The sequence below is a fragment of the Neopsephotus bourkii genome, unplaced genomic scaffold (genome assembly GCF_033783945.1).
Source record: "Neopsephotus bourkii isolate Nb327-2 ecotype Australia unplaced genomic scaffold, CSIRO-AGI_Nbou_v1 NB_1634, whole genome shotgun sequence".
Classification (NCBI taxonomy): domain Eukaryota; kingdom Metazoa; phylum Chordata; class Aves; order Psittaciformes; family Psittacidae; genus Neopsephotus; species Neopsephotus bourkii.
In genome coordinates this window covers 11,977,373-11,999,535 of record NW_026902109.1, presented here as the reverse complement: position 1 = coordinate 11,999,535, position 22,163 = coordinate 11,977,373, and the positions used below count along the sequence as shown (strand labels likewise).

At 37.8% G+C, this 22,163-nt stretch overlaps 1 protein-coding gene across 2 annotated transcripts; it reads left to right on the top strand.

Annotated features, from left to right (window-relative positions):
• The first annotated feature begins 237 nt into the window (after positions 1-237).
• LOC133223252 (pulmonary surfactant-associated protein A1-like) lies at positions 238-22,012 on the top strand. Of its 2 annotated transcripts, XM_061373791.1 has the most exons (8): positions 238-373; positions 704-832; positions 6,036-6,153; positions 8,207-8,353; positions 19,255-19,420; positions 20,038-20,100; positions 20,954-21,031; positions 21,451-22,012. In XM_061373791.1, the coding sequence occupies exons 5-8, from the start codon at positions 19,270-19,272 to the stop codon at positions 21,825-21,827; spliced, it is 669 nt and encodes a 222-aa protein (XP_061229775.1). In that variant the 5' UTR covers positions 238-373; positions 704-832; positions 6,036-6,153; positions 8,207-8,353; positions 19,255-19,269; the 3' UTR covers positions 21,828-22,012. The 2 variants fall into 2 exon arrangements, with proteins under 2 accessions (XP_061229775.1, XP_061229776.1); XM_061373792.1 differs by lacking the exons at positions 6,036-6,153; positions 8,207-8,353.
• Positions 22,013-22,163: the final 151 nt, after the last annotated feature.

Genomic DNA, 22,163 nt, shown 5'->3' with positions numbered 1-22,163 from the left:
TTGCTTCTTTTCTGGTTTCCATGCATAAAGATTACAACCAGAGGGTAGATGAAATGGTTCATACACTATATCTTGGTTTTGGTCTTTTCCTGAAGATGTGAGTCTATTTCCTACGCAATGTAGGCACCTCTTTCCTAAGCAACCCTTTAAAATTATATAAACAGATACATTTATTAAACTACTCTTCTTGATTTGTCACAGAGATGTGAACTTAGCAATTACTCTTCTGCCTTTCAGAGACTTGGTATTTTGGCTTTCACTGATGATGGTAACATTTTCAGTTAACACAGGTAAACCTGCAGTGCTCTTGCAGTCAATGGCTTACCAGGCAGAGATGGAAGAGGTGGTCCCAAAGCTGACAAAGGAGAACCAGGTACAGAGCTATGACCACTTAGTGACATTGTATTTTCAACACTCATCATCCCTTTAGTCTTGTTTCATGCCTCCTTCATTCTTTCATTTTGTCTTTCTTCTTCTCTCCTTTTCTTCTGCACCATTAGCCTTTTGCAGGCTCTGCACAATTTCAGGGAGCTGAAAATGCTTTCTCCATTTATAATGCTACTCCAGATACTTGGATTTTAATAAAAAAATAAATAAAAAGATATGTAATGATATTTTAACCCAATTGTACCATTTAGACTCTAAATCACATACAGAGTTTCCTACAATACCCTGCTAAATGATTATTGCTTTTCCTTTCCAGGGGTCAACTCTCAAAACCAGAAATTGTGCTTGCAAGAGTTGTCTACTAATCTGACGGTCATAACTTGGTTGCTTCATACTCACCAGGTCCCAGTAACAGAATTCCCCCAAGGCATGATTTGTTATTTAGGTAACATTTTTCTTGCACTACTGCAAACAGCAAATAGATCAGCAAATTATTTCTGTCATGTGGTAGAACCAAAGTCACCTGCTCTCCCAAGTTCCCAGGTAAGTTTCTGTCCAAATAAGTATGTATGGAACTGTATACTTTGTTACTGTATGCTGTCTGGGGTGTTATGTAGATACCATCACACATCTTGAAATTAGATAACTGCTTTGCAACCTCCAAGCAAACTCCCATTGTTATCTATGCCTCCTAATATTAACTATGACATAAAATTTTTCAGTGGCATATATTAATATTCTGTATAGACATTTTCTGGTCCACATACCCTCAGTATGTCCTCTGCATTTTCACAGCTGAAATAAATAAAGCCAGCAGTATCTGTTCCAGCAAACTGCTTCAGAGGTATCCTTATGATTTAGCTCATTTTCTAGCCCATATACTGTGATGTGTGACTGGATTACAGCTGCAGTATATTGTGTTTCTTGTTTTAGAGCACATGTACTTCTGAAATAACATGAGACAGCATTTATTTCATTGGATTTTCAGTGTCATAAGTTGATATAGTAAAGAATTTTTCACCAAAGTAATGCATTTCCTAGTAACTGCAGCTTTCCATAGAAACAATACAATTTTCATGAGATATTTTTATTTTCCTGGGGGCGGGAAAGAGTCAGTGTTTGGTACTCTCTCTAAATACTAAGAAAACATAGTGGGAGAAAAACCTATAAAACACTTTAAAAATTTTATTTTAATTGAACTTTAGGAGAAGAATTGAGAGGTCTACAGGGTTTCCAGGAATAAAAGGCAATTTAGGACCTCAAGGAGAGAAAGTGGAAGAAGGAGTTCATAAAAGAAATAAATTTCTCATGTTTCTATAATCTGGCTTTCAACCTTTCAGTTTATCTTTCAAACAAAAATATATGTGTTAATGTCCAGTATTCTTGTAACATCATTTGAGGAAAAGTGTGATTTCCAGAAGTGTGAGGAGCAGAAAAATAACCCATCTGTTACATAGGGGGTGAATTGACCAACATAACTGGGGGGAAAAAGCTTCTGGAATGAGTCACTAGTTTATTGCTGTCTGTGAGTGAAATAACAAACACCCTATTTCATGTTATAAACAGTATTTTTTTCTTCCATTCTTTGCCTGTTCATGTGGTTTTTACTTCAAGTTCGATTAATTAAAAAATGTTTACTGTGTGTTTTGCCTTTGAGAACTGGGATTTTACCCTTGAACAGAAGATGACTTTGGCAGAATTTAAAGCCCACCTAATCTTCCTGGTCAGGAAGTCTTTCCAAGTGAGAAAAATTCCCATGGAACCAGTCTGCAATGTGGCCTGTGGTTTCTGCTCTGGAAACCAAATAGCTATCTCACATGACACCAGGTCACAAGACAGCTAAGCATCTCAGAGACAGTTGTTGTGTAGTATATATTATTAAATAACTTGTAGTAACCAATGACCTGCAGAGACAAGCAGGAGCAGCTACTGTTCTCTGGGTGCTCATGCTTTAAGCATTGCATTACATTTCTCTTACTGCCTCGGTTCTAGATCCTTTTCTATGAGTAGACATGGATTGGGATGCTATCTGCCTGAGCCTGGCTGCAAGTACTTTCTCAAGAGATACTGTATGAAAAATTTCAAAGAATAGCCCATCAGTGCACTACTACCCTGGTACAAATGCTGGATTAGGAAAAGCACAAGGTCCATCAATGCTCTTAAATTAACAGAAGAAAATTACACAGGCTGCAATTTACCACATCATGAGCATCAGTAGAACGGCTCATATCATCGTATAGCTCCACACCTTCCAAGGGGTGTCTTCCCTGCAGAAAGCACAACTTTGAAGTCATAGTTGTGTGTAAAGCTTGAAAGCTAACCTGAAATTGGGGCAAGAATCTGAAGAGCACAGAGAGGCTGAAGAGCTGGTAGCAGTAATCTCTTCAGCCATCTCCCTTTTGTCAGTGCTTATGTATCAGTACCCTAGAAAAGGCTGTCTGAAACTATTGTGAAGGTTTTACCTGGCACAGAATCATGGTGGGAGTTCGCCACCCACAAGAGCATTGTGCTGGTACTATTCCCAAAACACCAGAGGAAAATTTAACTATGCATATGTCCCAGTGTTCATATCATTGTTATAGACTGGTGGACTGCCTTAACATTAATCCCAGAAACCTGGTAAAGACAATAAGATAAAGTAACTTGCCCATTAAAGACAGTAACTGTTTCAAAAGAATTGCTGCTAGCAGTTTTATCTGCTAAATGAACAAGAGCTTCACTTTCCAGTATTTGTCATGAAAGCCTGTCAAGCATTTAAGGTTGAGTTTCCCACTTCTCCTAAGATAATTTATACTTTCTGGAGGCTCAGTTTCCTAGCCTCTTTAGAGCTGTACCTGTATCTCCTCTTCCTGCTCTGCTGTTTTAGGCCCTGAATTCTGTTACAGCTCCTCAGCTTTGGTTTCTGTGCTAAGGCTGATGGGTACAGAAGATCTGCAGCTCAGTTGCCTTGTATGTTTTTAATTGATCTGGCAAGCTATTTTGTCATGCTTGCAGTTTGAGTGGTAATTGCTACACATCCTGATTCAAGAGCTACAGTACTATTTGAACTGGAAATGGAAAACCTTAGAATGAGACTGGTGATCCAGTTTCTTGTGAAATCCCAGTTTTCTTGAAGCATAGGTGTGGTATTTCCGGGTGTCTATTTTGTTTGACTTCTGTTGGATTCTCCCTACTACTTCAAGAAATAGTCCGTTTATAGCTGGTATTAGCTACTTCTGAACTACAATTGTGATAAGGATAAATAGCTATAACATTATCAGTTTTTTGTATAATACAACTATGTTCACTTTTGTTTCTAGGTTTGATTTTAAAGAATATCAAGAGTATTGATAAAAGAAAATTGTCTCAACTGGAAAATAAGATATTTTTGTAAATTGAAAATCTTGTACAAAAGCTGGAAATACACTTGCCTTTCCTAGGAGCAAGGCTGAAAACATAGCCTTAAAACAGCACCTTGGAAGCAGGGTTATATGCTCTGATGAACAGACTGAAGACAGGTTTCTGTATCTGAATGGAGGAGCTGTAGCTTACAGAAACTGGAATGCTGAAGAACCAAATAGTCTTAAAAATGAAGACTGCAATAATACGAGACTCTAGAAAATGGAATAACATTAATTGTTCAAATTCACATGCCTTAATTATTTGTGAATTCTTGAGCTTATGGATCTGAGAAAACCCAAAGTTTTTGCTCTCAGTTATGTGGCTGACAGAAGTTTGTTCCTATAAAAGTGGCCTGGACTAAACAGAATTGGCATATATTTATAATTGCTTTCTCTTTGACATTCAGTTTTGAATCTTCTAATAAAAAACAGATTTAATTTTTTTCAACCATTATTAATTATATTTTATCTTACTGGTAGTAAGGCTAATAGCATGGTCAGCAGGGTGCTTGTACCTTCCTATGAGTTCGTCATAAATGCAGCATGGGGGAAGCAGCTTTTAATAATCTTGAAACTAACGAAAATCTTTAATACATTCTGCCTTTGAGCTGAGCTGTAAACTTGGAGAGATTATTCACCCCATGTTGCTTCTGATATGTTCTCTTACCACGTAAAAAGTGGACAGTGAATACACTTATTTCAGTATTTAGTCCTGGCTTTGCTCCTACTCCACCTTTACTGTAGTTCTAAAAATTACTGATAATGATCATTTGGAGTGTAGAGTGATATTTGTCATCTGGGTACAGAGGTGCATTGTACACAAGTGATTACTGACATCCAAATAATTTATTTTTTGAAGTTTTTTGTGCTGTTTTTTCCACATGATAGGAAAATTAAACATGCTGTAACTACACAGAATAATAAGACAGTAGAACACCCAGGCAGGTTTCTTTGTGTGCAATAGAACAATCACAAGAGAACAAGATGTGTTCTGGCAAGCTATAGCAGTAATTTAAATTACAGAAGATATAGATCAAGATTTAAATGAAGAAGAAAGCAGAATTTTTTTTGTCTGAAATTAAACACATGAGCCTACTGGTGAAATGCACTCCAAGTGGAATTTGGCTCATACAGAAAAAAAGCAAACCCCTTATTTATGTGAATAGGTCCTTAATGTGAAAGAAGTTATACCATAGGTTTTTATTATTTTCTTGATGGAAGCTTCTTGCACCTCAAGTGAAATACAAAAAGGTGATTAGCTAGGAATAGGTAAATACCCCAACAACAAAGTTGCTCATTTACCAATACTGAAATTTTGACAATTAATAAAAATGTTTACACACAGGCTTTAGGTTTTCAACCATGCAAGAACAGAAGATTTTTAATTCCTCCTTCAGTGATTTTAAGACATGTAAGCTAAATACCTCTATGGAAAGAAGGACCGTGTCTATACTGGCAAGTTATGTGCACCCATGAGAACATAGCAATGTATCTGTATAGAGGAGCAATGAGCTTGCTGCCAAGCTCATCTGGTTTATAACTGTTATTTTCATATTGAATACTTATCTTTGTAAGTAATGACGTTTCTTTTCTCTGCACCAGCTTATACAGGTATATCAAAAAAGCAATTATTCAAATTGGTGAAGGGTGTGATTTTTCTAGAGTATGATTTATCTGCTGTTCTGCACTGTGTTCTCTTGTCATTACTGGCAATGTATCTTTGCAGTTCTCAAGTGAACTACATTCCTTTTAATTGATGCCCTGCAACCATGAAAACTGAAACATCTTAAATTTTGCTTGGGAGTTTTTAATCAATATTTATTACGTGAAAATGCAGGATATGGTGTAATATCTAAAAGACAGATTTGGGTTAGTTTAGGACAAGAAAGAGATATTCTTGAGAGTAGGTACAGCCCTGTTGTGCTTCCAGGTTTAGGGATCAGTGGTAATTCAGGATCCAATGCATTTATTTGGAATGATTATGTAATTGTACTTTGAGATGGTATCCAAAAAACACTGTGACATACTTTGTGTGGAGCTGGACTAAAAGCAATGATGTATTATGACCCCAGTGGGCCAGCCAAAAGTTTACAATGACTAAATTGCTGATTTAAAAAACACTTGGAGAATTATTTTGCAGATGTGAAAGGTTGCATTAACTGATGAGTTTTTTTTAGAAATGCTATTCCTAAATGCCATATCCATCACTCTCTAGAGATTCTAGCTCTGAAATGTAATTTAGACTAGTTTTTATATGATTTTGCCCAGAAAATCTCCAGTACAGTTAGAAATTTATGAAGCTTCTTGTAACCTTATGTTAAGACTGTGTTCAGAAGGATTTACATCATTCAAATGGGATCTATACAAACTGCAAAACTATTTGCAGGTAAGTGTGTAAATAAGATTATGTTAAATCATTGGGAGTTCACAAAAGCAGAATGGGAGAACATTTGTATTGTGTGCTCAGTTTCATACAGTCTAAAGCTATCAGGCTGCATACATGAAAGGTATATTTTCCCCAGCAAGGATGGTGTATATAACAAATCCAAACCTCATTTCTTGAATCTGCCTGGTCAGTTCATCTTTTGGGTCCTTAAGCTCACAGGCTTCAGTCTGGTACCAGTTCTTCTGTACCCAGCATTCCCCATCTTATTAGTTTACCCTGGTGTAAACTATCTCAAGGTTTACATCTTGCAGGTTCCCCAAGATGCTAGCCTTCTTTCTAGAAACTGTGCTCTGTTACACTGATGAAAATTACACTGATGAAAATCCGTCTGTGGTGGAGTTGCCCTGGAAATGCAGCTGTGTAAGCAAAAGTATAGCTCTATTAATCTGGTCTTAAACAGTAAAGTGTCCTGAACTGTTGCTCAGAGGAGCAGAATAGCAGTGCTGATATCTGTGAGATTTGGCAGGCCATTGCATGGGAGCAGGATGATATGATGACTGGGCAAAAGTCCACAGGACAGGAACAAGGCATGGAAATAGAGAATGAGCTTTTAATAAGTTATATCACTTGAAACTGTAAAACTCAGGAAACCACTAAGTTCTGACCTTTCTCACCATGTATGTTATGGGTACCTTTCCTTAGGGACACCTTTATTTGGTAGGTGGTGAAAAGAGAGAAAGAGTTTAAAACTGTGGCCTGTTATTTTTCAAGAAGCTTAAATCAGCATCCCTGATGACCACTTAATTTTGTATTAATTAGAAGCTAATCTGTATTTGCTGCTATATGCCTGATTAAAACCACCTCATTTGGTGCTAATATGACCTCTGCAGAGCTTCTGAGTAACTCAGGATGAGAGCAACATTTGTTAATCAGCTCCTGGGTTTATCTTTCTAAAACACAATTTCAGGAAGAGTTATCCTGACACACATGGAAAAAAAAAAAAAAAAAGAAACCACAAAAAAAACCCAATCTCTAAAAAAGCTCTTTTCCTTCTCATTGTATCACAAGTGGCAATTTTCAGTGGGATCTGCAAGGTGGAAATAGGAAGCTATTTCAGTCAGTAGCAAGTTATACTTACTGCTTTATTTTTTAATTTCAACACATAAATATGGGAAAAGGGATGGTTAGCTTATGCTCAGAGCGGATAAGAACTCTGCCCTTACCTCTGGTTTGTTTCCATTGTGAGGGCATCACCCTCTTGTGTGAAATATGCAGAGAACCATGCCAAGTGCAAGGTCCTACACCTGGGTCGGAGCAATCTCAGGCACAGCTACAGGTTGGGCAGAGATTCAGAGCAGCCCTGCGGAGAAGGACTTGGGGGTGCTGGTCGATGAGAAAATGAACATGAGCTGGCAGTGTGTGCTCACAGCCCAGAAAGTCAACCATAGCCTGGGCTGCATCAAGAGGAGTGTGACCAGCAGGTCGAAGGAGCTGATCCTGCTCCTCTACTCTGCTCTCGTGAGACCTCACTTTGAGTATTGTGTGCAGTTCTGGTGTGCTCAACATAAAAAGGACATGGAACTGTTGGAACAAGTCCAGAGGAGGGCCACAAGGATGATAAGGGGACTGGAGCACCTCCTTTATGAAGACAGGCTGAGAAAGTTGGGGCTGTTCAACCTGGAGAAGAGAAGGCTGTGTGGAGACCTCATAGCAGCCTTCCAGTATCTGAAGGGGGGCTATAGGGATGCTGGGGATGGACTCTTCCTTAGGGACTGTAGTGATAGGACAAGGGGTAATGGGTTCAAACAGGGGAAGTTTAGATTGATATAAGGAAGAATTTCTTTACTGTGAGAATGGTGAGGCACTGGAATGGGTTGCCGAGGGAGGTTGTGAATGTTCCATCCCTGGCAGTGTTCAACACCAGGTGGACAGAGGCTTGGGTGAGATGGTTTAGTGTGAGGTGTCCCTGCCCATGGCAGGGGGGTTAGAACTAGATGATCTTAAGGTCCTTTCCAACCCTAACTATTCTATGATTCTATGAACTGTTACACAGGGAAGTCTGTGCCTTTAGCACTACCAAAGTGGCTCTACCTTTTGGCCTATAGCCTGGAGACATGAGGAAAGAAATATTGTTTCTGGATTGCAGTTTGACCAAAAATGCCCAGGAAAAGAAATAATGCAGAAGAGCCTGGAAACCTAGGTACAGTCAAATAATCTCTCTTTTTTTAAGCTCTCTGCCAAACCTCTCAGCATTAGCAGCATGACTGGATCCTCTGTGTTATCTCTAGGGAATGAGTTTATCCTGAGGCACCTACACTTAACATCTCTTTTTATGGTCTGTGAACCTACTGACGTTTTAGGCACCAGTAGCTTGAGCTGTTTAGATCAGTCTTTCAGAGTAGTCAGTTGTGAGGGCTTTTTCCTGGCTGTGTGCTCTGGTTTATGTCTTCAACTAGCAGCACAGTTTGTCCCATGGGAGCTGAGCTTGTGCATTAATCCTGCAAGAAGCTTATGGCAGCTTTGCAGTGGGAGGAAGACTCTGTGGTGTTGCACTGGTTAGCATCCTCTTCCAGAGTGTTTAAATACAGGTAGAACTTCAAGGAGCTGGACTAAATATATGTAATATGAAAGCAGTAGTTAATCCATATTTAGGTGTTTGATTTCAGAGAGACCAAGTGTGCTAACATTGCGATTCATGGAAATGAGCCTGCATCAGCTCAGCAGTGCAGCAGTCTGAATTTCGGAGCTTCCTTGCAGCCTTAACAGAAAATATTACTACAGAGCCACAAAAAATGCAGGAGTATGTACATCGTCTCACAACTTTCAAAGCTGCCCCAAAGCTGCCCTCTGTTCCTGTGTTGCTTTGCCTTTGTTTGGTCTCTTATTTACCCTCAGTTGGATACTCACAGCAACTGTATCATTATGAGTACCAGTTGTTTACATCCCTAACTGTCCTACTCCATCTACATAGCTTGTACATGAACACATTTCAGAGATGCACCGAAGGCAGTGGGAAGGGGAAGGAAGGATTAAACCATCTGTTCATGTTGCCATGTTGCAGCTTTCCTTCTCAGGCCTTCTGTGCTCTCCTGGGAGAGCTCTGGACAGCATCTCTTCTTTCTGCCATCTGTACTGTTGGGCTACAACTCTTGGCCACCTTTGTCCTGTTCTTGAGATACATACAGAACAAGGCTCTGGTGCTCCCTCACTGCCCCACTCATTATTCCTAAGCATGTTTTTGAATCAAAATTCAGTTTTGATACAAGGGCAGCTAAACTACCGCAAGCTGCTTTAGCTGAGCATACTACTTCACCAAATTTAGTTGGGAATCCTGAAATGTCTTAAGCAATTTCATAATGAATACATTCATTACTGTCTTGGTTACCTCTCACCTATCACTTTATGCATTCAAAACACCTGTGCAAGAATGTCATATGCAGAATTGGCTTGATCAATGCTACTTTGCTTACAGATCACAACCTTTTAAGTCCTCTATTTCTTTATGCCCTTTCCACCCTGCTTAAGCAGCTACACACATTCAAAGAAGCAAGATAAAGAGGGTAATGACAGAAAAAGAGAAAGGCAGGAAGAAGTGATTTTTTTTTTTAATCTTTTTACCTTTTCCCTTTTATTATAGAGAGCTACAGCTAAACTTGAAAAAAGGGGGGTATTAACAGTACTTCCTAAGCCTGCTAAGTAGATGCTTTATTTGTGCATCAAAACTAGTAGAACAAATATTACCCTGAAGCCTCAGATTGCCCTCTATGTGCTGTTATTTTCTAGTACCTGGTAGTTAGCTTAAAGCTGCAATTGCAAGCATCTGGAGAATCTCAGCTTTCATTTTCAAGACTAAAATGAAATTGTAGCTTTCATAAAGAGTGGCGAAAAAAGGTTAAAAGCCTTTCAATTGGAAAGTTCTACAATGAAAGGGAAAATGTTTGTTTCCTTTTAATCTCATGTTTTAAAGTCTATCTTAAAGCAGAAATAGTTAAAGTATTTTTAAGAAACGAGAATTAAGTGTTGTGAGCAATATGACAGAGCTCTACGGCAAGAAAAGTTGCAAGCTCATCACACAATAGCAGTTGTACAAGCTCTTCATGAAATGTTTCAGATGTTGTCTGCAACACTTAGGTCTATTATAAATCGCTTCACTGAAAATTGTATACCACACTATGTCTTAAGTTACTGGGAGGTCTCAAGTGGCTTTGAATGCTGCAGTTCTGAAGTTTATCTTCATCAGATGCTCTCAGAATAGTTCAGAATCTGGCCTTTATTCTGGCAAATGGTTTTATTTGTTGGAAAGTGACACTGTATGCTCCTTGAGAAAGGTAAAAGAAATGAAAGATAGGAGTTATTAAACAGTTGAAATGGACATGTGTGGAATCATAGCTGGGAAAATAGATGCTAGAGAAATGGACTGTAGGTTCTGCATGGTGACACTGGTACTGAAATAGTCAGGAGCACAGCTATTCTCTCCAAGCTTTGAAAACTAAATTTTAGAAGTTAATACTTAAAAATCCACTTCAGCTTTAAAGGACTGTCCAAGAAAATGGTGAAAATGGACTGACCTTGTGAAAGAGGCACTCTCTATACCCAGCAGGCTGGGCTCTCCACAGGCCTGAATACACATCCAAAAAGGAACAGTGAGGAAAAACCTTTGCTACACTTATTTTCTAGCTTTAACCCCTGGGGAGCCGGGTAAGACATACAAGCAGTAAGACTGCTTTAAAACTAAGCATATTTGAAGTGCTCTTCTGTAGATTCCCACTCATGACAAACAAGTATATTCCTGCCTGTCAGCTGCTGATGTTTGCAGGTGTGTCTGTTGCAGTCCATTCCCTCACAAACTAGACCCTGTAAGATGCCCCAGTCTGCTTTTATAGAGGGAATGCTACAACCTGCTTCCCTCTCATGGACATGGACAACAGCGTTCAGAGGACAGGCAAATATATGATTGGTGATAGACATCAGAAACCACCCTGGGTTTCAGGAGATGGGGGAAAAAAAGGTGTTATGTTTTAGACTCAAAGTTGTATACTCATACCTGATTATGTATTGTTCCCTGAATCATTCTGTTACGTACAAAAATATTCTTTACTGGTTAAGAGGTAAAAAAATATTCAGGAACTTGCCACTATTTTGTTCTGTTCCATGTGGATATCTTACTGAAATCTTCAAATAAACAGACAATGAAAAAATATTATTGGATGTCCAACGCTTTTTAAAATGTCATAGATTCTGCTGCTTGAATTTCCATTACATTGTAGCAATCTGAATGAATAAATATAGCGAATTGTGCTGATCTTTCCAGTTCTGAATATTAGCTTTCACATTTTTAATAAGAACAAAAGTCTCCATACAGCTGAGACCTTAATAGTAACAAGCTTCAATACAAGTATCATCTTAGCAATAATACTCTAAGAATATAAACATATCAAATGTTTGCAAGCAGAGTTCGTACATTTTGTTATGCCATCAGACATAGGCCTTAAGCTTCTATTTTGGATGTGAAGCATTTCTGTGATTAAAACTCACCATTTTTACTGTATCAAGATGGTGAAAACATGAGCCCTCATTCTTTAGGGAACATCTCAAAATACATCCTGAAGCAATGCAACAAGTGCTGCAAATAATGCCAGTTTGGTATTAAATAAGCCATGCTTCTATTGAGAGAATTCTCATTTTAACCTCTTTCCTTATCCAGTTGCTAATTATGAGCAAACTTTTCCTTCAATTGCATCCCCTGTTTTATCTCTATTAGTAAATGAGTAGTTTTGATGAAATCTCACTTTATAGGAAAATACAAATGATTTCAACAAACTGTGGGTTGGTCTTTTTTAAGATTTGGCTTGCAAAGTCTTTCAGAGAACTTATCAAGGAAATTGGCTTGTAATTAAGGAGAAAAACCACAAGCATCGTTTAAAACATTAATAACCTTTTAGTCTAAGATTTTTGTAAAATTAATATTAAACAAAATTGTTGCAGAAAACTACAAATATAGCTCTACTCAGTATTTGGGCTCCAGAATATTCTGTTCTGGAAGTCCATCTACAGTCAGGGTGAAAGGAAAAGGGTTTTAAAAATACATGGATATAGCTGAACTTTTATTTCTCTTCTTCCCTTACAGGAATCTTCCAAAAATATCCCTCCACTGAAGCCTCTACAATAACTGCACCTTATATAGTTTCAAGTCAGCTTGGGTAAGGTAAGGAGATTAATCTGCTTTCTTGGGCACTTCAGTCTGTGTTCTTTCCTTGGCATCTTGGTGCTCTAGTTGTCCTGCCAGCAATCCCAGCATGGCTAGTCTGAAGCTGCCAGGAATTTACAGGCAGAAGTTCCAGTTTTGTCATGTGGGGCAGCATGCCTTTGTCACAATATCCTGCTGCTTGTAGGCAAAGTGTGATGAAGCCACTGAGCACAGCAAGGGCTGTGGCCCCAAAGCAGGCTTGCTGCTGCTGCCCGACCCCTCTGACCCTGGGTAGCAAGATCCACTCCTGCAGAGGTGAAGCACAAAACTGCTGTGTTGAATTGCAGGAGCTGGATAAACACATGGCTGTGCTTCACCAGCCCAATCAGGTGCCCAGAACCTCTGCTTTTCATGGAAACTGAAATAATGAAGTGCCTTAATAATGCCTTAAGATGAAGTGCATCTATCTGCTATGAAAGAGATACAAAGTGTTCCTCTATGCTTTTGAACTAATTAGCATCTAAAAATGCGCCATTACAAAAGAAACAGATTCAATATATTATGTACTACATGCTTCAAACTACACAATCAGCTAAAACATACAGAATTTTCTGTTCAATAACCTGAAAAGGTCTGTGCAAAATTAAATTCTGTAATACCTATCATCTTAGTTTTTAGCTCACAGCAGCAATAACCACCATGATATGTGGTGTTTCCTGGGAATTTATTACCGTTTGGGGTCCTTCCAGTAAGATGCAAAGCAGCTTCACTTCACTGTGACCATCAGACCATAACAGCAGCTTGATGAGTTTATTATTTTCATTTGTAACTCTGTATTTCCTGCCATGTGTTTTCAATAACAAGTTTTTTCCCCAAGTACTTTGAATTTCAATTGCAATGACAATGCTTTTGGATGCATATTTTTGAAGACCTATCAGCAAGACATTAGGTGGGCCATTTCCCAGCAATAACAATGTAGTAACAGCGGGATTGTTATGCTATCTGCAGGCTAGATTATTTTTATTTTAAATTGATAACAAGGGCCAGGTGGCTGTTCATAAGGGCAAGATATGAATTACAAGTGTATATTTCCAAGGCAATGCTGGCCAGTGGCTGTTGAAGCATAAATTGCTTCCTATTACCACTTCTGATAGGAGGAACTTGGGTACAGTTCATCTCCATGGGAACACAATATGGCAGGACACCTCTATGATTACTCTTTGCACTGTTTCCAGTAAAAAAAGGACAATATTTGTTCCATCCTGACACCACTAATTAATATTGCAGGGGGTAATTTTGTTTTGTTGTTGACCAAGGATTAGGAATTGTCTCCCATACTGTGGTGTAGTATTCCTGTAGAGGGCTACATGCTTAGCATGGAAGATACAAGGAGGAATTACAAAGATGGTAATACGGCCTGTGGGATAGGTAAGATACAGACTTTCATTATTAGATTGTGAAGTTAGAATGAGATAATTTCCAGGTTTCTGTTTGTTTGTTTCTAAAAGGACAGACAGAAGCTGCTGACCTTATGGTTAAATTTTTACTAAATCTGGAGAAAGACTGGGGAGGAAGAATGGGAGAGTACTTGTCCTGCCTGAAGAAAGGAGGAATGCTGTGTCTAAAAATCTGCCATGTTATTTCAAAGGAGGAGCTGTACAGAAATAATGGTTCAGTGTAAATCACTTGTCTAGCAACTTGCCTGCCATATTCATTTAATCCAAGAGGATGCTTTGCTGATGTCCTGTAGTATGCTGAATATGAATCTGTGGTTTCCATCAGTTGATTCACGTATATGAGAAAGAAGGAATCAGATGTAATCTGAAAACAAAGGATAAGTAGTTCTTCTGTTAAAATAGTTTTACATTTTTGGCATGAGAGAACCATGCCTGTTTATTTTAACAAAAGCTCTGAAAAACCTTGATAGTATAATTTGAATTTGCTTTTGCTAGAATGGAAAATACATTGAAAGGAATCTAGATTTTTTTAACTGAATTGCCTCAAGGCTTTTTTTCCTTTTTGTCTCAAGCTTAAATTTTCTATACTTTGCCGGAACAACTCTATGCAAGGGTTGCTCTGTACAGACTAGTGAAGCCAGCTCTTTAAAATCCAGGCTCTTTTCCTCATCTCTGCTGTCCTCTTTTTAGGAACCACCTCATCTATATTCAGCATTCCTTCTTCTCTTCCATTTCCCCGTTTACATTTAGGCAAGCCTAGAAGTCTGCCTGGGATCCATTCCCCAAAATAGCAGTGTATTATTAAACTGATAGCACGTCACTGATACCATGTTTGTTCATAAATACAGTACGTCTCATCAACAATTACCTTCTCCCTGGAAGATGCTTAACCTCAAGTTGAAGCAGCATAAGTCTAGAGTACACACAGCACTAATACAAATGTTAAGACTAATCCACAGCAGAACTTGTCTTCTTTCAATATTAGCAGTGTAGTAAGGTACCATACTCTATACATTTTTAATCTTATTCCTGCATCAGTGCACTGTAAACTAACAACAATTCAGTATTACTTATTTTCCAATGGTAGCAAGACGACCTTCCCATTTAGATTTGTCTCAGTAAAATCAAACTGCAGGTGAGGAGGAGGCAGCACTTTACCCATTGGATTATTTCATCACTTAATAGATGGCAGTTAGTTCCCTATACTTCTGATGAAGGCTTAAGCTGATGCCGTGTCTTCTTAAAACTGACTATAGGCTCCTATGTCTTGATGATTTTAAGATCTGTATCAGCAAAGTAAATAGAGTACAGTGGAAATACTAGACAAATATAAAAATTAATGTTGTTTTGAAGGTAAAGATGTAGAATTGGCCACACCTGCTTACCACACAGGGCTGATAGCAGGAACTTGCAGTACAGTGACATATTTAGGATTAACGTCTTGCAGATTGCTAAACTAGTGTGGCTGTACAGCACTCCATTTACACGAGTGTACAGCACAGCTATATGCAGATAGTGCTATGATAAGGTTGCTAGGAGTCAGCTCATTTCAAAACAATGTGCTGAGCAAAATGGAAAGTTCGCCTTGTTTTCTGTAAATTAGAGGTTTGAAGGCTATATAAAATTGGTTCTGGATTTGAAACCACCTTGGCAGTTATTAGTTTTGAAGTTACTTTTTTTGAGGGTAGAATGCACAGCTGCTGTACAAAGCAGCAGTCTTGCTGGGTACACAGCATCTCTGAAAATCAGATTCTGTTTTGTGGTTTTTTTTTCCCAAGTTCTCCTTTGCTAATAGCTGAGCAGGGTTTGGGTTTAAATTACTAGCATTAGCAACACAGCATATTTAGTGCATTAGGGGACATCAGAAGGAATCTTATTGTTCTACTTCATGATAAGGACACAGCAAATGGGGTTCACTGAAACCACTAGAGTACCCTGGCTGTTTTTGTGGGTGTTACCCAGTTAAAGATCTTCAGCCATTACCCCTCAGGTTTATTTGTAAATTTCAGAATACCAAGCCTCATCGCTATTCTACATGGGTGCCTGGTTACAGAAAAAATATTTACTTTCTTCCTTATTCTAGTCTATTTGTTTTCCCTAATTCTCTGCCACATAATAAGGAAAGTAAATCTAATGACAATCTCTCACACTGGATTATGTTTTAGACCTCTTATCAGCTTCTATTGTGTAAATATAATCTGATTTATGGGAAAAGAACTGTTACCAAATGAATGTTTCTGTGAAATTTTTGGTAAAAGGTAAAAATATATGAAGGTTTTTTACATCTTAAGCCATTATTAGTAATGTTTTGCTCATGCCACACCTTCCTGATTGGACAGAGAAAGTGTGTAGCTGGTGGGGCTTTACTGACCTTCCTGATTAATGTTTCCAATTCTTTTTTTTTTCTTTTTTTTTTTTATTTTTTAATATAAACTGTGTGTGTGATGTTGTTCCTGTATTAAAGTTGCATGTATAGGCGTGGGAAGGATGTGTATGGGCAGTGATGCCACAGAACAGTATTAATCATTACAACTCTTGCAGAGCTGCTTAGAAACCGGATCTATGTGAGATTGTGTTCCAGCAAGTTCAATTCCCAAGAACCTGGACAACTAATAATTTAAAATAGTGCTTCACAATATCTGGATGTATTAAGTTCCATCTTATCATGCAACTGCAAATATTTCTTATAGCTGCAGGTATGCCAGAGGACTGCTGCCATTCAGAAACAGAATTACCCATGTCTTAATTGTGCTGAATTGCCTGGCATCTCTGCATTACCAAACCACAGCAGGACTCAGAACAAAGTGTTTTACTGACTGTGTACTATTAATCCACATCTTATAGGCTTAACGCCAGGTCTTTTCATCTATCTCATCTGGACTATAGAATGAAATAGTTTCAACTGGTGGATTTAGAGGTTTTGTAAAATGAGTAACCTACATTCAAAGATTTGCTGCATATCAGGTAGAAGAAGGACTTCTGGATAGACTGTTTATAGCATATATTTATGAGTGTTGATAGATCATTTGTTTTCTCCCCCCCCCCTTTTTTTTTTTTTTGTGAGATGAGAGACCATACTGAGCACTTTTAACTGCAGGATGAGGCTCACAGTTGTGAATGGAATTGGATTTACGTGACTAAGTACTTCTGACAGGGATCCTAAACATACTTTCTCCTTTGGTATTTCCTCTTAGCTAGATCAGCCTGTTGAAATTAGACATTTCTGTATTTGTTGAACAAGGAGCCCAAAGATGTTAACTTTCACCTGTGAATACTGGAGGGTAGAAAGACATTATAGTTAGGGATCATGACAAAACTCAAGCAGTTTTTGTAAAATAAAAGTGAAAAGGAGAAACCACTCTATCCTTAAGAGATAACTGTAAATTGTCAAAACAGAGAAAAGCTATGAAGCAGAGGTGTTTCTATCTTACAGGTGAGGGACTGAGTGTTGGCTTGCTGAGGTTCATAAAACAAACCTCAGCTAGGATCAAACATAAATGTCCTTACAAAAGGTAGTGCTGGAACCAGAAGGATGTTACTCACGATATCCCAGTCATTACTGCTGGGAAACCAGAAGACCAAGGCTCTTGTTTGGTTTTTACTTGAAAATCTTTATATGCATGTACACAGATTTTTTCCAGGATCCATCTCTGACCAAGTGAGGATGAGCTGTACTCTACATGCAAAAGGGACTAAATGCTCACAGTGCTCACAGAAACACTGAGCATACATACAGCTAAAAAAGGATACAGAGATAAGTACATCAGGTACAGAGTTGGGAAGCAAAGTTTAGAATTCTCATTATCAGATCAGACTCTATTTGCACAGTAACCTGCTTCCCTAATTAACAAGAGAATTTCTACAAAAGCCACTGGTGGCCACATGCCATTTTTTCTTTTTTAAAACAATAAAAAAAAATATGTTACAATATCACTTAAAATCACCAAAAGTTTCCTTAATTTTTTATAAATTTTCTGTATGTCCACAAATCTGGAGTGATCTGTTAGTTCTAGATTGGTTTTTCTCCAACTTTAGCTTCCTATTCTTATAAAAGTAAAAGAAATTTCTCAACCCTTATAATTGTCCTCAGTATTTGCACGACAAGTGTGTAAGCAAAACTGAAAAGGCTCATTCCTGCCCTCGTTATTCAGTCTTCACTTCAGCGATGTCATTAAACAAACAAACACTATATAAAGGGGACTTGTGTGAACTGCTCTTTCATTTCACTTTGAAGCAGAACGGTAAGTTGAATTTCCTTTTAATAAATCACAAGGAACTTCAGCTAGAAGGCAAACCTGTTCCTTTCATTTCTGTGGTCATATACATTTTTAAATTAAGTTTTCCTTTATTAGTTTGTTGTTTTGTGGTTTTCTTTTTTATTTGCCTATATTAGCAATTTTACTGGATGAGGACATGCCTAAAGGACACCAGATTGTAATGACTGATGAAGGTCATTAAAACTGGATTAAAACTGAGCAGCTGCTTTTTCCATTTTGATATATAACTAATCAGGACTGTGACTCTGCATCATAATACAATTATGAGCCAAATGTGGTAGTCCATTCAAATGTAATTCCCTGAATGATCAGCACCAGACAGCGTACCTGTTGTAATTGTATTTCTTTATCTCAGGGAGGTAAGTCTTTCTAGTTACCTAAAATAGGTTTCTGTTAGAGGTTTTAATAATCTGCTTTCCAAGTAATTGGCTATCATTGTCAGAGGTGTCTGCTAGCCTTCAATATAGTAAAAGGTATACAACTTAAGATACTTCAGATTCAACACATGAAATTTGACGATGCTTTTAATACAGCACATGTGTTCTCAGGTGGATTTGAAATTTCCACTTGTTAAAGGATTAGAATCTATAGGTTAAAAGTGTTTCATAGTCATGATCTCTTGGCACTGAGATTATAACGCTACTTAATGTTATATCTCAAAGGATAAAATAAGATTAATAGGCTTATTAACAACCAGCAAAAATGCATTTTCTACAAGATTGATGTTTTCAAGCTGATGGAATTCTGTTCAAAAATGGTAGGAATGATAATCGAGCTATAAAATGTTGCCCATGTGTAAAACACTATCACTCTGCTTATTTCAAGGAAACGTGCTTAAATAACACTGTGCTTAAAGAGATTGCTAACTAGCTCTGAACATCACAACAACCACTGTAACAGATTGTACTTTTCAGATTGGTAACATATACACCCATGTTTCGTTGAATAATTATATCCCTTAAAAACAGCTGATGGCTTAAGAGCTATCAGTTACATATGAGAACATCATTTCTCAAGGATTAACCCAACAAATAGTTGGTGATAGCAAAAAGGAAAAAAAAAGTATTTTTTTAAAATGGGGGTGAGGAAGAAGATGGGGGGAGAGTATTCAATTCTATAAGCAAATGTCTGCAATTTCCTACAGAATCATTGCCTGACAAATACATGGGTTTTCTTACAGCTGGCCTGAGCAATCATGTTGTCTTACTCATCCTACATGCTTACAGCAGTAGCTGCTTTGCTAGTGACTTGCAATGCACTGCCTAAATATCCAGGAATCCCTGGGCTGGCTAGATTCCTTGGGCTGCCTGGCAGAGACGATCTGACAGGACAGACACGTCTATCAGGTAATTAAACATCCCTTTTTTTGCAACAATTCCTTGTCATGAGGCTGCATGAATAAAAAGAGTTAACACACAAGGACATGTGCCTTTGAGGGAGCAGGTGTCTTGAGCAGAGAAGGGAAAACTGAATAAAGGACTTAGTTTAATTTTGTTTTTCTAGAAGAGAGCCCTTCTCTCTCTCCTCTGTTGAAATGAGCAGGTTATCAATACTTAAACATATAACTGTATTACACATAAACATACATATATCTATCTTTGCAGTGCTTTCCACTGACTTTCCAAACAATATGACTTTTTTCACAGCAGAAGTTTTTGGGGTTTTTTTAAGTATGAAGAAAATGTTATTACAGCATTCACAAGTGTAATTAAAAGGCTTCTGGCATGTTTCTGTAGTATTCAAAGAAGCTATGTGCAAAAGTAGTCTGGGAAGCAACACTTTGCATTGTGTAATTTTCTTCCCTTGTAGAAATGCTTTCTCTGGATCCATTACCAAGGATAAAGCACTATCAAATTCAAAGATGCAATACATTTCAGTTTGATATTAAGTTCTGTTTCATCCTAAAGTTTCTAGAATATGTATCAATTCGAAAGAAAAATATTCTTCTCTTCCTTTTTTCCAGGTCTCAGAGGAGCCCCTGGAAGCCTGGTGGGGCCTCCTGTAAACCAACTTACTTGTCCACAAGGTGAGAAACAAGAAAAAGGGGATACTGGACCATCATGTGAAACAGGCTGATGTCCTAGTAACATCCTGTCAGTCAAACTGATGTTTTGTTGGGTCAAATATGTCATTTTCTCACTGACTGCAGTGAAGTATGAATTGCAACATTCAACTCAGAATGAGGGAGATGAAGCAGATTTTGTGCTTCTACATTGTCATTTGTTTTAGTTGTGAATAACTGGATTACAGTCATGGAAGCAGACTCGTAACTTTATTCTATATGTAGGACCTTTGTTACCCATAGAGATTTGACGGAAAAAAATAAAAAAAAACAAAAAATAAAAGTTATCTACTGTTACAGTCAGCTCCTATCGCTAGCAAGCAGTGCTGGATGGACTGTATTTCACACGATCTAGACCCTCCATACCAGTGTTTGTGGTATCCACTGAGATAAGATCCTACTGTAAAAAAACAAACCATCAACCCAACCCAGCAGATTAAAAAGAAAATGGTATGGTGCCATAGAAATTATTCCCTCCCAAAAATCTCTCTTGTGCCTGTTCATTATTTAGAACGAAACAAATTGTTTGAGAAACATAAAGCTTCAACCTAGAAAAATTCATTTTCTTCTGTGTAGGGGGGTATTATCATATTTCAATATGGTAATTAGCATATTTCAATAGGTTGGAGGATTTTATTTGCTTTAATATAGGCTAACAACAGTGTAGAAAGTACTGTGAAAACATTTATTTTACACCAGATGATGTTAAAAATATACACTGTGTGACAGCTTTGGAAAGTGATTGGTTTTATCGAAAGAATTGTTCCTATTAGCAGTGCCTGCTTGATTGTATGATTTACTTTTTTGTACTTTCTAGGTCTACGTAATTCTCTGAACACTGAACTCCACAAAGTTTTAGTAAATTTGAAACACCGACTTTCCAGAATTAAAGGCGGTAATTTTTCCCATTTTTACTTTTTCAGCTCACAATCAGTTTTAAGTGCAAGAGGCAAATTACAGCATCATGACTTGCAATAAAGAAATTGCAATTGAAAATGGTACTACATCCAAAAACTCAATTTCCTCATCCAAAGCAGGGGAGATCAGAACTCATTTTCCCTGGAGAAGCAGATTTCTCTCGGGAACACTGATGTGCATTTATTCAAATATGATTTATAAAACAAAAATAATCTAAATGATGTTGGACTTTCCACATGAATTCATGGGAACTCCTCAGCCTTGTACCATGTTGGTCTGTTTCTCTAATCACTTCATTTTCTCTTCATCTCTTGATTTCCCTTTCTTTGCTTTCTTGTCAATATGCAATAGGAAGTTGAAAAAGCTAACTAGTTGGTTTTTTTTTCTTTGTTTTAGTGCTTGTTTTGAAGGAGAAAATAAGAGAAGTAGGAGAAAAAATACTTGCCAGCAATGGGAAAAAAGTTGATTTTGCATCTGCATTAGCATCCTGTGAAGACGGTAGAGGAACTCTTGCAACTCCTATGAATGAAGAGGAGAATAAAGCTATTTTGAGTATTGTGAAAAAGTATAACCAGTATGCTTACCTGGGCATTAAAGAGGGTGAGGATTCAGGCCAATTTAAGTATCTAAATGGCATGCCTGTGAATTATACCAAGTGGCACCGAAATGAGCCTAATGGCAAAAGGACAGAAAAATGTGTAGAGATGTATACAGATGGGAGCTGGAATGACAAAAAATGCAATCTGCCTCGCCTCACAATCTGTGAATTTTAAAGAATGACCTTTCAGCCACCTCAGAGAACCAAGACAATGAAATATCCTGTGTTTCGGGTTTATGCAGCTTCTGAAATTATTCTATGTCAGAAAATCTAAAATTAATCATATTATGGTAATTTTTATCCTTAAGAAAGCATCAAATGTGGTATGTGATTAACATAATTAAAATGTATCTAATCTGATGTGTTTATTTCTTTATAGGGTTGTGAATAGCTCAGAATTCATTTTTCATGGCAAAATGTCTCTGTGCACTGTGCCTTTGTGAAGGTAAAATTTTCAAGGTTTACCTTGGGATATAGGAAAAGTCTGAGACTAAAGTTGCCCATGACATAA